Source organism: Danio aesculapii, chromosome 5 (genome assembly GCF_903798145.1).
Source record: "Danio aesculapii chromosome 5, fDanAes4.1, whole genome shotgun sequence".
Classification (NCBI taxonomy): domain Eukaryota; kingdom Metazoa; phylum Chordata; class Actinopteri; order Cypriniformes; family Danionidae; genus Danio; species Danio aesculapii.
This window is the reverse complement of record NC_079439.1, coordinates 35,121,196-35,140,446: the sequence shown is the minus strand read 5'-3', so window position 1 is coordinate 35,140,446 and position 19,251 is coordinate 35,121,196. Positions and strand designations below refer to the sequence as shown.

The 19,251-nt window shown below is 35.1% G+C and overlaps 1 protein-coding gene across 4 annotated transcripts in view; it reads left to right on the top strand.

Annotated features, from left to right (window-relative positions):
- Positions 1-19,251, top strand: part of dab2ipb (DAB2 interacting protein b) — a 189,542-nt gene that overhangs the window by 41,806 nt on the left and 128,485 nt on the right. Inside the window, exon 1 of one of the 4 annotated variants that reach the window (XM_056458049.1) lies at positions 16,365-16,752. The exons of the other annotated variants lie outside the window; for them this stretch is intronic. Within the exon in view, the coding sequence (XP_056314024.1) occupies positions 16,629-16,752 (124 nt within the window). The 5' untranslated portion in view covers positions 16,365-16,628. Of the gene's footprint in view, positions 1-16,364; positions 16,753-19,251 lie in introns of those variants that run through there. 4 annotated transcript variants of the gene reach the window in all.

The following is a 19,251-nucleotide window of genomic DNA, read 5'->3' as shown; positions in this document are numbered from 1 at the left end:
CAACCTCATGCCCGCTCTCTAAAATAACATCTGACAAGTGTCTGTAACGAGTGAAAATAGGGTGCGGCTCCTTTTAAAAGAGTTTGCCATTGTGTGTGTCTGTATGTGTGTGTGAACTGTCTGTAGACGCAAACACTAGAAGCGCATGTGCGTGGGACCGATGTTTATTTTTATTTTTCTCTGATGCTCGGATTAAGTTATTGTTCTGTAATATACAGTGACGCTGACAAAAGATTAAAGCACAAGATGTGGGATGCGACCTTTGTGAGCCTTGATTGATTTTTCTGCTGCTACATGAGTTAGACGAGCTCTCCTGTATTTTTTAACTCCACGCGTTACACGACATCTCACACATATATTCGGAATATGCATGTGTAAGTAATCTGAATCATTCACATATCTTTTGCAAGTTGATAATCTGAGATGTAGAACGCATGGAAAAGCTGTCTATAGAGAAACACGCATGTGCTGGTGAAAAGTGTGCGTGCGTGTGTGTGTGTGTTTTTACAGCAGTTTGACTGATAAATATGAATTTGTAGCTAAATCGTTAGCGGTGGTCGAACAGCATTTCCCGTTGTTTACATCTTTGCTACAACATACTATTAAGGCTAGACATTGTATGTGTCATGATCAGTTTTAACAAATTAAAACACAGGTTGTGGCTCAGAGTTCACAGCTTCTGCTTGTTGGAGCTGCTCCTTCAGGAGATTTTAACCGAATCCAGCACTGAACTGGGAGAGATTCAGGAAGCTGTGTTTTGTCAAATCATGCTTGCTATGTATTTTATAATTCTCTGGAACATAATTAATATTGAACTGTAAGCACTTCTGTCTTTGTGTCGTGTCCTTTGGAAGCCCAAATACAGAAACAGAGAAGCTCTGTCGAAATAGCAGGACAGCATTTTCTCCCTCTGCTGTAACATTACAGCGCCTCTGGCCACCGACTTAGCTGCACATTGTGTGCGCAGTAAAAGTACGTTTGTGATCTCACAGGCCTGGAAGTAGTCCCCAAAATTCGTTTATTGTAGGCTTTGCTAAACTAACTCTATAAAAACCAAGGTCTCCCTTTGCATTGAACTTTGAGCATTTTACATTCAGAGATGCTGTTTATGTTCACACAGCTACGTGTATCAACTAAAGTTTAAAATATCATATGATAGTGGACCACCCCTTTAAACCATAGTTCTTTTCATATTGTTGTATCTGCTCACTACTGTAATTTAGATAACAGGTCTAAGGAGAAAAGACATGAGCTGCTGGTCAGTTTCAGCTGACTTCATCCACTCCAACGAGCATAGAATCACCAAGAGGCGACACTCTGTTGCTATTTGGGAAACAGCCACTAGATGCTGCTAGTGTCACGGATAACTAACATTAGACAGAATTAATTAAAATATTGAAATATGAGTTAAAATATTATATATTCATACACCCTATTGAAAATCAACATTTTAAACAATATCTCAATGAAAAGAAAACAATTTTCAAAATGTTGACAAGATTAAGTTTAATATATCTGTTTAACTTATGAAAGTAAGGTTAACAAATAAACTTAAACTACAATTTTTTTTGTAGTTTTACTTAAAATTAGGGTGATGTAAAAAAAAAAAAGAGTATTAAACATATCTTTTCCAATCTTCAAAAATTACTCCTCTTTTAGAGTTGCTCAGAGATGCTCAACTTGATGTCTCTTCAGAATTCCCCATATGGGTTTTGTTGGAATCAGATCAGGAGACATATTTATTATAATATTACCATAGATGTGTATGCGTGTGTATGTATATGATGAATATATGTGTCAGAATTCAATCATATTGGATGAAGTGGCTTTTGACAAAAGCTTATTATTATTAAAAAAAAATACTATATACAATTATACACAATACTGCAACAAAAAGTGTCTGTTACTGTATAAACAGCCCTTTTTGAAAGTCATGTTAATTTAATTGACCGTGTCAGTATTCATTTTTATTATGCCAGTGTGTAAACTATTAAATTAAAGTAATTTAAAGTAATTTCACCTAAAAGTGACAGTTCCAAGAAAATAAGTATAGTAAATATAAATATTAAGTCTGTAATGAACTATTAAAAGTGCTGATGATTGTGATTGTAAGCGTTGTATTGTAGTCTTTCAGGTTGTATCTCAGCTTTAATGTGCTTTTAAAATAAATAAATAAAAAACAAAGCAGCTGCTAGCCATCATGAAAGCAATAAGATCCCCTGGACGGCTCATCACTTTCACTCCAAAATGGCAGAATCACAGGGCTGTTGCTGGGCGCTGCTGTTGCAATGGAACGTTGTATTGAGTGTCGCCTCTTGGTGATTTTAAGCTCCTTGTCCACTAAAGCTGGGCTCTCATTACAGTTGTTTTTTCAATATAGCTATTGAATTGTGGTAGCATCACAATGATCGCACTCATACAGATAACCTCCACCAACTCTTTTCTCAAGTCTAAAACATGTTTTTTAAAACAGTGGTGCATCAAGCACTACAACATGTTAAGATAATTATTGTGCCTGACAATATATCTTAAGTTATCTTCTGTTGAGCTTACTTGATTGATGGTCAGTTAATGTTTACTTGTGCTTTTTATAGTATGTTTTGGTTATCAACAAGTTATACAGCCAAACATTTTACAAGCTGCCATGTTTCTTCAGTTTCTGCTTCTCACAATATCCAACATGATCGGGAACGCCTCGATGTGACTGCCATCAGATAGGGAGGTCCTCTGACTGTCAGGGCATAAATCAGCCTAACACTCCTGTAGTGTCTAAACTCTTTAAAGTTAACACATGCACAGCCAGTTGCACACATTTCACAGTGGCCTCTAGTGGTCAAATATAAATTGCAGGTAGGTGCCTTTATCCCAAATAATTGATATATTGTTGGTGCTCTAGAAGCATTTATTTGTAAAGAAGTACTTTAATGTGCTGCTTTATTTAACTCTTAAATCAACTAATTATTTTGTTATTTATACTATCCCTTTATCGGTTTAATGAATACACACATTCTCTGATTGGAGTTATTTGATCTAATTACAATAATTTTAGATAACCATGATACATTTGAATTGAGGGAACTTAAAGTGGGTAATTGATAATCAAGGATTAACATTATTAATGATCAAAATAGCTCAATTTTAGCTGTTAACATTCAAGTCGGTCAGTCTAAAAATCTAGAAAATGACAAAAGTTAATAAGTTAATAACAAAAACAGTCAAAAGTTAAAAAAACATATTGTTTTGTGTTCTGAGCCTTAGCGTGGAGATAAAAAAAGAAATAAAATCACTTTCACAGCATATTTTTGTTGTTTCCAAATAAAATAAAAAAATAAAAGGTGACATAATTATAATAATAAACCACAATTGTTTTATACATTTAATTCTATAATATCATTTTATGAAGATAATATGAGCATAACCAAATTAAGAAAAATCATTTACAAACTAAATAGCAATATAATGATGTGCTGGTGTGTTTATGAGCGTTTCAACCTGCTTTGAATGGATTATTTGTGCACTCTTTTTGTCACCAGAAGATGGCGCTGTGTGCACAATGGAGAAAATCTGCCAGTCGTCTCCAGCGGTTTAATATAAAAACATGTTGCCAAGACCACACACGTCTATGTATTCAGTGCACGTATACGCCACCCAAAAACCTGTTTGGATGGAGAACATAAGAAACCCTCCAGGTCCAGTCCACTGGTTTCAGTTGAGAGAATACGATTTCAGCAGCCTTTCATAAGCACTATTTGTTCATATTATACGTTTTTATTTAAGTTATTATAAGTTTTATTATAAGTTTTTTAAAACTCGGGTTGTACATTAGCCTGTGCGCTCGCTCTATCTTAGATACTATATATAGATACTATATATATATATATATATATATATATATATATATATATATATATATATATATATATATATATATCTGGTCATCTGAGATGTCAGTGTGGATTTAAAGGTTGTGTTTGTGATTAAGTTGTAAACAGCACATTGTAAGTGTAAGTACAGTAAGTGCCTATTTTTTATTTGGTGGCACATGAAATATGAACCGAATGTTTATATCATGTTCTTCATCAGTGGTTCCCATTATACAGTATATTATACAATAAAACATACTTCTTCAAAAAATCTATTCTATTCATTAGTATTATTTAAAGCAGTATTGTTTGGCTTCTTATTGTTTGGTAATAAGGTAATATTTTGAAGAACAGCGCTCAACACAGTGGTTTCTCTTCGTTGCCCAATGCCCACCATTACCCATAGGAAATTCGGGATGACCAGTTTTGCTATCTAGTGATCTATTATTGCATGACAACAACTGCTACAAATAAACATTTCTGTAAAAGTACTGGCCCACTGAATCTTGTTCTTGTTACTGATAGTTGTGGTAGTGGTTTATTAGTCACTATATTTTAATGTACAATTCATGTTACTAGTAAACCATTAATTAAAATGTTTAGCTAAAACTACTACTTTGCTGCTTATTAATAGTTAGTAAATTAGCAGTTGTGTTTAGGTGTTGGATTAGGGATGTAAAATAAGATCATACTTTACAAATGATTATAAACAGTTAATATTATGGAGTACTTGGATGTAAGCAGGAGCATGGATTGGATGATAAATATTCTACTGAAGATGTTTTTTTTCTGCTTGTCTTATGTCGTTTAAATCATAGGGGGGGAATTTGCTTAAGGAAGAAAGAAAGGGTGTAAGATTTAGAATTTTATATGTGGTAAAGATATATTTTTGAGCAGTCTTAGTTGAGATATTTGTCTTTCAGTATATTTCACCTACTTAACTAGAAATGATCAGGACAGGCATGAATGTTGTCATTCTTTCTCTGGAAATTCTAGTTAAGTTTGACCAACCACAAACAGCTATTGTGCCTACAGTTTCTCTCCCCCACCCCCTACCCCCCTATTCTGCTCGATTTATTATAACTTTTGGCAGTCTCTAGTACTGTAAATGTTTCTTCCAAAAATTCTTTCATGTTTCTGCCCAAACATAACAATAATTGATCATTTTCAGCCACTATATATATTCAGTTCAGTGGCGTTGTTTACATTTTGTGGCAGATTGATGGTCTATTGAAATAACCAACACTGAGTATGTTTACATGGACACTAATACTCTTTAATACGATTAAGACAATACTCTGATTAGGAGTCTACTATGTTAACAGTGATTTTTGTGGAGTATTGCTATTTTAGGAGGCACACACAGCAGTTGTCAGGCGTTTTACAAACAAACGAGAATGGCTTCAAGCAAGGGAGCACATTTTTGGTGCGAGCGGGAAATGGTGACTATGCTGAGAATTCACACCACCAGTCCTTACTGCATACTCTCATCCAGAGTTTGTCTCGGGGGCATTAATGAAAAGTTAATGAATGAAATGGCAGAGGTGGCCTGTTGCCTGAGAATTTGTATCCATCGTTATCTGTTTGCTCGCATAGTGTGAGAAATTAACTGCAGTTGAACTTTGCAAAATTAAAAAAGAAACACCCAGAATTACAGCAAACACAAACTCCTGTTGTGTGAAATGCCGGAGGAAACTACCATTGAATGGCGATGTAATGACAACTATGTACTATAACATATAAAACAGAGATGACAATAGTACAAACATCCTTTACTCAAGTAGAAGTACAGATACTTGCTTTTAAAATGACTCTGGTAAAAGTTGAGGTACTGACCACACTTTTGTACTCAAGTAAATGTAAAGAAGTACGACCTCAAAAATGTACTAATGTATTCATTAATACTGCCTGTTTTATTTTCACGCTAGTAACTAGACCTCATATCATATCAATACATTTATACAAATAAACGTACATTTCTGATTTTAATGTAAAAATTGTTGCTAGTTTTCAACAAGAAAGTAGCCAAGCAGCATCACACTCTGCAATATTGGCAAACAACACTGCTCAAAAATCTGCCCCATGTATCATCGGCTGGACACAAACTCAGTTTTATACTGCTTTTAGATCAGGAACAACAGCTGCCATTCATGTTTTTACACTCTAAAAATATTCTCTAGTCCTATATCTTTACAAATAAAAAAGTCTTTAACACTTAATTTTGTCCAAAACATTTTTTCCCTTTGCTATAATAAATACTTAATGTATTTGACTATTTTTGGCAATAAGTAACAGATGCTTTGCTAACCTCAGAGCTCTCATTAATATCCTGTGTTTTCAGTGATTCTTAGTTTTTTCAGAGTATTGTGGGTATTTTCTTTCATGCATGGATATAGTCATCACAGTGCTGTAATACATTTATTCTATGCAATGCACACAGACGCAATTACAGCCTCAAACTTTTTGCACTCATTTTTTCATGTGATAAATTCCTGATGCTTTTCATTTTATTTATTCATAAATCACCAAGTATAAATTATTTTGATGTTTTTAAATATTTGTTAAACTAATTTAAATGTAGACAATGATGTGTATATACATGGTTAAAGCAGTAAAACAGTTTAAATTCTGTAGGAAATAGGAACTCATTAAAATAAAGGAAATGTATCTCAATGGATACATCATTTATAAAGTATTTAATTGTTTTTGTACTACCTGTACAAATGACATTTACAAAAAGCACATGATTGTTAAAGGTTTTTTTTCTGTGGTATTAGATTGAAAGATCAGAGAAAGCCTGTACAGTAAACCATGGTTGGAAGTGGACAAAAGAATGAAATTTGAATGTGACTCGTTTACCTGTGATCCGATCGACTCAACTGCAGCTTATTACCTGGTGTAAATAGGGCAGCTGCAGTCATGTTTACGTCGTTGACTCCCTCTATCTAATCTACATTAGTCATTCTTGCCTTTCTCATGGTTAGCTTGAGAAATGAACCTACACACAGTGTGTGATCATCATTCAAAAAATTGTGCAAAGACAAAAAATAATATAGATGGCGCCACCAAACACATGAAAATGAAAATTATGAGAGTGGTTTAAAATGTAAAGAGTAGAAAGTAGAGATATTTATGTAAACTTAAGTAAAAGTAAAGTACTGATACCAGAAAAATCTATTTAAATACAGTAACAATGTATTTGTACTTTGTTACTTCCCATCTCTGATGTAAAACAGGAACATGAAAGGAACATTTTGAAAAGCAACTCATGCAAACACCTTAATCATATTATTGATTCATATTAAGGCAAATAGTTTGATTACTGATCTACTCTACTGATCTAATGCTTACTGCCCATGTAAACGTAGTTGCACCGTTACATTTTGGATGCTGAGATACCCATCAGACATTTTCTTTGGATGAGTATGCTAAATCATCAGCTTGGACAGCCATTGACCTCAGTGCTGGTGGAAGCTGCACACACTGAAAGCTATTGAGAGTCAGTATAAGTATGTACATCTATCTTGTGTCTCTCTTCCTACTTCACTTTCTTTTACGTGAGGAGCACATGAGTTATATGTTATCCATATCTATCCACTGCTGCTTTTTCTGCCTTTGTTCTGTCCTCTGCGGTGGTTAAACAACACTGTGTGATGGAGTAGACCATTTTGGGCTGTTAGTAGTGTGTGTTAATGAGCGAGAGCTCTTGAAGTTGTCAGTACAGTGTGTGCTGTTTTTCATTATAGACAGGGGTGAGGAGAGGAATGCTCTTCTGGCTCTCTCCACTCTTTCAACCTCTCACCCTTTCATTGCCCCCTTGTTTCTCTCTTTGAACTTCCCCTCTTCTCATTTAGCTTCTTTCATCTGTGCTCCGGCAGCTAATTCTTTTTTCTCTCGTATCATTGGCTGTCTCTGTTGCTTACTTTTTAGCAAATTTGAGTGTGCAGTTGTGATATCTCAAGCTCTGATTGATAATGTGAATCTATGAGGAAAATATGTGATCAAGTAGTCATTATTATGTTGTTATTATTATTATTATTATTATTATTATTATTATTATTATTATTATATAATTCTAAACAAATTATTCATTATTATTAGAAACGAATACTGCTTTTTTATGCAGGACTAATTTTACAGAGGTTATGTACATTGTCTGTCTTATTTCTTGCCAAATCAGAAAGTGAATACCTCTTTTGAAATGACCAATGTGCGTATAAGTATTAACACTAGAACTACAGAGGTCAGAACTACAATTATTTTGTCTGCTACTTTTCCCCATGACTTTAAACAAGGAGCATAGAATCACCAAGAGGCGACACTTTGTTGTTGTTTGGGAAACAGCCACTAGAGTCACGCGGCGGCCATTTTGATCTGAAATTTCCAATTGAACAACAGCAAATTATACGTCTATAAAATAAACTATTAAAAGTGCTGATGATTGTGATAGTAAGCGTTGTATTGTCGTCTTTCAAGTTGCATCTCACCTTTAATGCACTTTTTAAATAAATAAATAAATAAAAAACAAATCAGCCATCGTGATAGCAATGACATCTAATGGACGGCCGATCGCTTTCATTCCAAAATGGCGGAATCACAGGGCTGTTGCTGGGCGCTGCTGTTGTAATGGAACGTTTTATTGAGTGTCGCCTCTTGGTGATTCTAAGCTCTTTGCTTTAAATATACATCCTCTGTTGCCTAGCAACTTCCTGCTAACAAAAACGTTTCCATCAACCTATTTTCATAAATTTTGAAAATGCACTTAAATGTATGCACAATACCCGAGTAGGATAAACATTTTTTTCTTTAAGAAAAGATGCGAATAAACCAAGATGGAAACACTTTTACCGAACAAATTGCAGCATGCGCATTAAAAAGGTTATGTGTTCATGTTATAAGAGATCATGTGATGATAAAAATGTGTGTGTGAATGGACAAACCAGCCCGCTAAGCACATTCTAGAACTCCTTAACTGTTTCAGTATTAGTGTTATTATATTATTAATGACCTCCAGAATCAAGAGCGTCTGCGCTCCGCATCTCACGCTTTCAAATGCCACAGTGCGTTCACTGCGTGTCAGGATTGCCTTCTGAGGCGCAAGTCATTGATTAAATGAAGAAAAGATTTACGCAGCTTCTCCTACCGCAGCAATTTTCATTTTTACTGTTGATATTTGGTACCAGTTAATCAGGAAGTGACGATTTTGATCACTTTGACTTGTTTATGCGATATTCCAGTTTTGCCCATAAAGTTAATTACAATTTTTGGATGGAAACATCTTTTGACAGCAGCTTGTTCAGTGCCACGAAAAAGCCTTCTCCTCTTTTTGAGAAAGTGAAAATGAAAGTGATGCATGGACATTCGCGGGTGGTCTAACATAGCCTTATTATACATTTTTATTACCAAAAAGATTGTATTTTTAGGGCGATGACCTAATTAAATATGATGACAGGCAATCAAAGCCTAATTTTACAGTAGACTTACCGTTATTGTAATTATAAGAATTATAGAAATCTGCTAGTTCCAGTGTTAAAGACACACGTTTACTTTTGTGCATCAATTGAAAGAAGTTACCTAAATATTTCCTTTGTCAAAAAAAATCCCATTACTGTACACTGACATAGATTTTTTTTTACTAGTATAAGTCCCAGTTATTCTAACTACAAAACTTAATTCGTTAATTTTCTTGTCAGCTTAGTCCCTTTATTAATCTGGGGCTTAGTCCCTTTATTAACCCACTGCGTCACTATGCAGCCTACTACCAACGACGTCGATGTCATGAATGTTACATCATAACATCATGTTACACGTGCGCTTCAATGTTCATGAAGTAGTGCATGCATAATCTTCACTCTGCTTAGAGGCTGTATATTTTTAATGACAGTTTAAGAAACTAATAAACATTTTATCATTACTAGAGGTTTATCAGACTTTTTATTTGAACTATTGCATAGGTCACTGATAAGAAACAGCATTACTTTTGCCGTATTGTTATATTTTGTTCAGTGTCAAATATAATAATTTCACAAAACAATAAAATTTGCATAATTTTCTGTCTGTAAAAATTGTTCCAAATCTGTTTGACTTTCTTCTGCACAATTTTTGCTTATTTTTTCCCACACAATGGAAGTCATTGATCATTAAAATCAAAATATTGCAAAAATGTTTTCTTTTTCCTATGTTAAGTTTGTTTGTATAATACTTGCTCCATGAATATGAGCACAACTTTGAAAAAGATTGCTTAAAATCTGTTATATTAAGTCATTAATGCCCTTGAAATGGTTGCTCTTGAAAAGTTTGAAGTTGTCAGCTGTTCTCTTTTCTACTTTTTTACTTTATCCCAAAAATGCCCTACTTTAGATCTTTTAGTGATGTTATGCCCTTTTGTTCTTTTTGCAGCTGTTGTGTGTGTGTGTGTGTGTGTGTGTGTGTGCATGTTTGGCTGAGGCAGACTGTCAATAGAAAGATAAATGGCAAATCTTTTTCAGCACAGATTTGTCTTCTCTCCATCTGTTCTCATTCTTCTTGTCTTTTCTCTTTCTTTGTTCAAGTAGATCTTTTGATACACTTCATACGCAAGGTCAGATAGCTCAGAAACCAATCAGACCAGGGTGAAACGTTGCTTTCTTTCCTGTAGAAATCTCCTCCTCCCTTAAACACACATATACACTGATAATAAGGACAATGACTTTAAAAAGAATGACATTGACTTTCAGTGAAAGGATATTAAGATCAAAACTTCCCTTAACACACAACACATACACCAATAAATCCTTTTATTAAAGTGATAATTAAAAAAAAAAAATCCAAAAAGTTGATTCTGACTTTATTTACTTTTATTGATCTAGTAAACAAGCTTATATTTAAGTCATTATTCACTAATAATTTCTTGCAGTTGAGCTGTTGCAAGACTGCAACTGGATCATTGGGTTTGCTTTGAAACAACTTTGTGAAGTGATTTGTTTTGAATCTCTGTTTCAAATCATTGATTCGGTAATACCAGATCACTGAATCTGTGAATTAAAATTGAGATTCACTTTAAAATAATGATTCTTTTGTTAATGTTATTTAATGCAGTGGTCCTCTACCTCAGTCCATGGATCAATTGGTACCAGGCCACACAAGAAATCAATAATTATTAGTCTATATCAGGGGCAAACCGGGGCAAATTGTGAATTTGCTAAATGTTATCAATACTAAATTATTAAATTCTTTTGTAGATTTATAGATGTCTTGGTGGTCAGTTTTGATCAATATAGTGTTTAAAAAAAATTGTTAACTTTTATATCATATAACCTGCATAAATAATCCCACTAAGAAAACAAAAGCCTGAACGACCTTTTATTTTGAAAGATCTTTCCAAGGCACCCAGTTGAAAACATCTTCAGAATGCTGAGTGCACCGCCAGTCACGTGACATGAACTGACAGATTAACTTCATATTTTATATGAAATATACACATTTAGGTAGCATAGCAGTGCTTTTTAATTTTCTCCATAAATAAAACCTGTATCAGAGTTGCAGCAATGTTTTGCCAGCTTGTCATCATGTGAGAAAACGAATGATGGTCACCTAGCAAAAAAAAGTTTGAGGACCACAGATTTAATGTATTTACTAACATGAACAATCAATTAATATCATATTTAATACCTTTGATATTTGATAGATCTTTGTTAACATTCGTTATAATATATCATTATATATATGTATATATATATATATATGTATATATAATGTTAAATAATTTAATTCATGTTAACTGTGTAACTGATGTCGTCAAGCACAAGTGAATGCATAACTAAAATAAATGCTTTATAAGAGTATCCAAACTTAATTAATGTTAGTATTACTTTAATGAACTTAATGGAGTGTTTCAGAAATTCAAAACAAAGCACTTCTCAAGTTAACAGTTCACTAGAGGAGAGGAATGCTAGCATATTAAACTTTAACAACAACAAAAATTAGTTGCTATGATTTTTTTTTTTTTTAAATAGTTTTTCAAGTCTCTTGTGTTTACCAAGACTGCATTCATTAAAATAGAGTGAATTTTGTAATTCAGTGAAGTATTTTATGATTTAAAAGGGCTGTTTTCTTTCTTTCTTTTAAAAAAATGTAATTTATTCATGTGATTAACTTGATTTTCAGCATTATTACTGTAGTCTTTGATGTCTTGTGATCCTTCAGAAATCATTCTATCTTCCTTATCTTGTGCTTATTTTTCTTCTTATTATTGATGTTATACAATAGTTGTACTGCTTAATATTTTTGAAATATAAACTTCCAAAAATATCACATTTACCTGTTGAATTTGACTGTTTATTACTTGTAAAGCACATATGAATGCCTTGTTCTGCATCGTGATCATATTCTACATCCAATTATTCTGTTCCACACAGTACTTAAGCCTAACCACTACAGCAAATACCTTACTAATTAATAATAGATAGTAAATTAAAAGTTTATCGGGGCAACACAGTAGTTAAATGTGAATTTGCTAAATGTTCTCCATACTAAATTGTTACCAAAATCTTTTGTAGATTCACAGATATCTTGGTAGTCAGCTTTGATCAATATAGTGTTTAAAAGCAAAACAAAATGTTAATAAATAAACTTTATATCATATAACCTGCATAAATAATCCCTCTAAGAAAACAAAAGAATTGTTAATAACGTCGTAATTCCCAATTTTGTCTAAACAACCCCTTTAAGACATTTTAGACATGTTGTTCTGTGTGTGTGTGTGTGTGTGTGTACACATGCGTGTGTGTGTTCCTATTATGGCATTTGTAAAGGCAAGATTGAGCATGCAAGAGATACGATCCTCTAGAAAGTTCTCCAATGTCCATCACTTTTCCCTCACATTCATACTCATGCACACAACGATAAGTTGTGGTGAAGGAATTCCCAAGACACCAAAGTGTCTAAGTCTAGCAAAGTCATGGGAACAGGAAATGACCTCGCTTCTGAGTTTGCCCCCATGTGTGACCTCAAGCAAACAGCTTGTGTTCACTGTTCAAGCACAGAACAGTGGGCCAATGTGTGTTTGTGTGTGCGTGTTACATATTTTCAATAAGTCTGCAGGGACACCGAGGGGAATATCCGGCTGTATTCCTGATGCTCAGCCTTCACAAGGGCTGAATTGAAGTCATTTAGTGTAATTCTCAGTTTGACTGCTTTATGGCGCTGGGCTTGTTGTCACCTGGGGAGTTACAGCAGTCAAACAGAAGGGGGTTGGGCTGGCAGTGGCTTGAAAGCAGGAAGATTGAATGGATAACAATAGGCAAATTGAATAGAGAGTTGAATTTCTGTGGATCCAGCTCTCCTGAAAGAGACTTGATACTCACAAAGACGCAGCAACAGGTGGCGAGACGTGTGGTGTATTGTGTTTGCAGATATTGGGAATCTGAATTTGTCAGGAGCTGTTCACGCAAAAATAACATGGTTTGATCGTTTATTTCACTCGATGTCTTTAGAAACGTTTGCATTTCTTCTGTTGAACACAAAAGACGTCATGTTTAGGGATGTCTTTAAAAATATATTTAAAAAAATTCCCACACTAGACAAAAATAGATAAAATTTATGTTCGACAGTTTGAAATGATGAGGATTAATGACAAATGTTTATATTTGGGTCAACTTGGAACATAATTATTATGATGTCACTCTAAGTATGTTGTCTGACTTTTTTTGGTCATGATCACTAATGGTTGGTAGTAAAACATTTGCAGATGAGTGTCCATGTGTGTCTTTGTGTCCATCTGTTCTGCTGTATTCCAGCTGCTTGACCCACACCCTCAACCCCAGCTCCTCATTGGCTGATAAGAAGCATGTCTGGAGGAGCTGGTTTGGGCCCCTTATCAGGATGTACTTCTAAAACCTGGACTGGAATGGAGCTTTGATTTGTTACTGCAAGGTTTTTATTTGTGTCAGTCTTGCGTTGGTGTTTGACACAAGCTGGATGATGGAATCCAATTCAGGCTATGGATGAATCGTATTCGCTTATAGTAGATGTGGCTGTCGGTATTTGTCAGAAGACAAAACGCAGTTGCTGGCACAACTTCGGGATATCATCTGGATGCGTTTCAAACCTCCAGCCTCTGGCCAAGCCTTGTATCTTACAGACACGTTTGGTTTTGCTTCACACCTGGACGGGTTTTGCAAAATACCTCTTTGTGATTTATAAGCATGAAAATTCTTTTTTTTGCCAACAAATTATCTCCATATGTTTAAGTGTGGTCTTTGATCCAGAAAATACAGTGTGTGTGTGTGTCTGAGTTCAGTGTGGTTAAAATGACTACCCCTTGAATCTATGGAATGGACACGAAGGTCAATTGTGCATTTAGTCTTGCAGCATAAATATAATCTGGAGTCGAGGTTTGGCTGGTTATCAAAGCTTTTTGGTTCTGTAATTACACTTTCTGTACTTTTCTATACTGTTTTCTATATTTATATATACAGGTTTGTGCCAAAAAATTTGAATATCAAGGGAAAGTCCATTTATTTCAATAATTTGTTTCAAAAAGTGAAACTTGTGTGTTATATTGGTTCACTACACACAAAGTGAAATATTCCAAGCCGTTATTTGTTATAATATGAATCAATATGGTTTAAAGCTGAAAAAAAAAACCAAATCCAGTATTTCACAAAATTAGAATATTTCATGTGACCAATAAAAAAGGATCTTAAACACATGTTGGCCTTCTGAAAAGTGTGTTAATGTACTGTATTATGTCCTCAGTACTTTGCTTGGTCTCCTTTTGCACTAATTACAGCATCAAGGTGGCGTAGCATGGAGGCGATCAGCCTTTGACACATTTAAGGTGTTATGGTAGCCCAGGATGCTTTGACATCGGCATTCGCTCGACTGCATTTCGGGGTCTCTGTTCCCTCTTCTTTTCTTCTTGACAATAGCCCATAGATTTTCAACAGGGTTTAATTCAGGAGAGTTTACTGGCCAATTAAGAACAAGGATTCCATGGTCCTTAAAATAGGTACCGGTAGCTTTGGCACTGTGTGCAAGTCCCAAGTCCTGCTGGAAAATAAAATCATCATCTCCAAAAAGTTTGTCGGCAGCAGGAAGCATGAAGTGCTATAAAACGCCCTGGTACAAAGCTGCATTGAATGTGGACTGTGGACAATAGACCCACACCAGCATATGACATGGACTTTAAGCTGCTTCACTTTTGTGTCTCTCCGCTCTTCCTCCAGACTATGATTTCCAAATGAAATGCAAAATTTTCTTTCATCTGAAAAGAGGACTTGGGACCACTGGGCAACAGATCAGTACTTTTTCTCTTTAGCCAAGCACAGATGCTTCTGACATTTTTTGGTTCAGGAGTGGCTTGACACATGGAATTCTACTGCTGTAGCCCATGCCATGTTCTAACACCAGCCTCAATCAACCCTTGCTTGACAATCCTCTCAAGACTGCAGTCACACTTGTGTACCTTTTCCAGCCACATTTTTCCTTTCCCTTTATTACTCTATTAATATACTTGTATTATACTTGTAATGTACTCGATTAATGCACTCTGTGAGCATCCAGCTTCTTTTGCAATTGCCTTTTGAGACTTTTCCTCCTTATGGAGGGTTCCAATGATGGTCTTCTGCACAACCGTCAAGTCAGCAGCCCTCCCCATCATTCTAAAGCCAATTAAGCCAGACAGAGACAATTGTAAGGATTTGGATTAAGTAGCGTACTAGACTGAAACACAGGGAGCCTACAATTTTGGACTTTGTCATGATATTCTAATTTTGTGAAATACTGGATTTTGTATTTTTTTCATCTTTAATTTATAATTATTAAAATTGAAACAAACAATGGCTTAAAGTATTTCACTTTGTGTGTCGTGAAATAATATAGCACACAAGATTCACTTTTTGAGACAAATTATTGAAATAAATGTACTTTCCGTCAATATTCGAATTTTTTGGCACATACCTGTAGTAATAAAATTGTAAAAATTAATTTAAAAATCCATATATTAAAATAATTAGAAATACTGTATATATTTATATATAAATGGTCCAAAACTCTGACTCAAACTTCCTCAAAGAAGCAAAATTCCCCCCTTCATTTTGAAATCTCATAAATACACCCATCCAAATATTTACAAACCTTTCAAAGAAAAGTAAAAACACAGTGAGTCGATGTGAATTTGACGTCATAATGCAGAACAGACTTTTAGTGTTACTAAAAACATGCCTAATTTTCTTGAATCTAACATCCTGTTTCTTATTACATATTTTTAAATATTATTATTATTAAAATGGCATTTTGATGGTAGTTTATTATTATATTGACAGAGTGAAAAGCAATTAAGAGCTATTCTTGACATCATTCATGCTCCACCTCCTTCGGATCCACCCCTGGTTTTCACACAAACTTTTCCAACAAAACTTTGTCTTCTGGCTCTCTCTCTGTGTTCAATGGCATACCTCTGCCTTCCCACTACTTACAGACAGAGTGTGTATCAGAGGGAGAGAGAGAGAGAGAGCATGTGCCACTAGAGAGCCTTTTGAGCTTTTCCTCCCTCACTCACTCAGAAATCAAGCAACACGGAGCGAGAAAGAGAGACTTGCAAACTTAAAGGAAACTTCAGTTGGACTTTTCCCAGCTCTGCTAGACTTGAGTGGCGGAATGGATTTTCCTCTGATACTTTGAATGTCACGGCACAACTCTGGGCTTTTGGCACGGAAGGGATCTTTTAAGTTGTGTTGACTAAGCGTGTGTGTGAGCAAGGCGCGTGCGTGTGTGACAGGAGCAATGTCAGGTGTAACACGGAAAGGTTCTGGGAGACCAGGATATTACTATAGGCTCCTGGGTCGAACGAGGCTACAGAGGCAACGCAGCCGCTCCAGGAGCAGAAGCAGAGTCACAAACAATAAGGGTAAACATCATGCTATTTACCTTTACTGCTCGCCTTTTAAATGCTTTCCATGTTGTTAAGTATTAAATGGTGTGGTGTTTATATTGATAATACTCATAACTGTTTTGTTTGTCACATTTTGCTGCAGTCTGCCAAAGACTTCTGTTGATTAGACCGCATGCCATAAACACAGTTATGACCCATTTATGGCAGCACTATTCTGAGTACTTCAAGTTGTCAGGGTTTTTGGTAATTATTTACATGTAATATGTTGTTTGTTAATTACAGTTAAAAGAAATGAACAAAAATACTTTTATAACATTCGGTAATTAACTTGGCTTTAATGTTTACTTAAACATACATGGTGAAACTCAAGTGTTTGTTAATGATGCTTGATTTATGATCCTGAGTTGACATGAACTAACAATGAACAGTTGTATTTTTATTACCTAGCATTAACAAAGATGAATGAATGCTAAAACAAATTCATTGCTCATTGTATAATTGTGCAAGTTAAAGTATTGAATAACGTTAATGAACTATATGATGAAGTACAGCCTTATTCATTCATTCATTTTCTTTTCAGCTCAATCCCATTATTAATCAGGGTTCGCCACAGCAGATTGAACCGCCGCAGCACAGCCTTATTTAACCGTAAATATGCATTCATGTGATTTTAGAAGACTATATGAACGAAATTGTGAGTCAGTTTAGTTTGAACTTCTCTTTGGATCTAAAAAGCTGCATGGCAAAACTTCCACTTTAAAAATAACGCTCATTTCAGAGTTGCTATAAGTGTTTTTGTTGGAGTGTGGTTTAAAATAAACCATATGTGTGATGCTCTGCTTAGTCAAGATATCAAGGGGGCACTTTTGCCTGTAAATGTCCGACCCTTCATATCTGAACATGCTGCTCAACTTATTTTTTAAGCTCTTGTTCTCTTCAAACTGGACTATTGCAACTCTCTACTAGCCGGGCTTCCAGCTAACTCTATCAAACCTCTTCAGCTGCTTCAGAACGCAGCAGCACGAGTGGTCTTTGATGAACCCAAACGAGCACACGTCACTCCGCTACTCACCCGTTTGCACTGGCTGCCAGTTGCTGCCCGCATCAAATTCAAAGCTCTGATGTTTGCTTACAAAGCGACCTCTGGCTTTGCTCCTTCTTATCTGCTCTCACTTCTGCAGATTTATGTGCCCTCCAGAAACTTGCGTTCTGTGAATGAACGTCGCCTCGTGGTTCCATCCCAAAGAGGGAAGAAATCACTTTCCTGAACTCTCACATTCAATCTGCCCAGTTGGTGGAATGAACTCCCTAACTACATCAGAACAGCAGAGTCACTTGCTGTCTTCAAGAAACCACTAAAAACGCAACTGTTTAGTCTCCACTTTCCTTCCTAATCTGCAACTGCCTCTCTGGCTATACCACTAACTATACACTAAATTATATTAATTTAGTAAATATTCAGAATAGCTTTAAACTGTGCTTTAGTAGAATGAGCAGTAATTGTTACATTAGTTGGGGATGATTTAAATAGTTTTGGTGACATTTTTTTATGCAGTAATTCCTATTATTAACTATTGGCTTATTACCTGCCTACTAGTCTCGCATAGTCAGACCTCAGCCTGGAGGTCTGGGGCTTTGGCTGCTTTGAATTGTCAAGGACCGCCCACTATGTTATATGACTGACAGGTTAACCAACCAATCACATTTCTTTTTATGCTGCATCATGTGTGGAAATGTCCTCAGTATAACAGCCCATCATGTAACCGTGCATCATTCATTCACAAACGTCTTTAAAAGTCTTTTACAACATGGACTCATTAATATCCTTAATGGTCTGTCAGCAAAATATATATTTCTGATGCATTTCTACCTAAAGATCATGTATACTGTGATGACAGGTGAAGTGTTTTTGTTCTTTAAAATCAATGATTTTGTTGTATTTGTGAGTATCCAAAAATAAAAAAGACTATTTACTGTTTTGAACGATGTCATGGCTTATCTTTATAACCAAATTGATAGAATATTTGAGGGTTTTCAATACCAATAAAAAATTAGAGCAAACCAGTTGACCTCACAGGTTGAAGCATTTATGCTGTGAGTATTACATACTTTTAATAATACATAGTTTAAGTCAAATTAGTCAAAATGTTCATAATCATCACACAATTATCCTCACAATAACAGTTGGGTGTGCAGGGTGTAAATCACTGATTCATAAATGTCTCAGAAGTTAAACACATTTATTAATGAGCACTGTTGTCAATATAAACATCACAGCTTTTTTATCTGCTCAAACTTGTTTCCAGGCGGACTAGTTAAGATGCACACTCGACTCCTTGCCATATGCATCAAACATTTAGTTACACATCTGTGGGTGGTGCTTGACATCTGAGGCTGAGACTACGTCTAATAAGATATTTGCTCATTATTTATACTTGTATAGTCTTATTTCATTGCACATGCATGCTACCCATACCCAAATCCAACTACTACTTTATTAGCTAATAATCAACA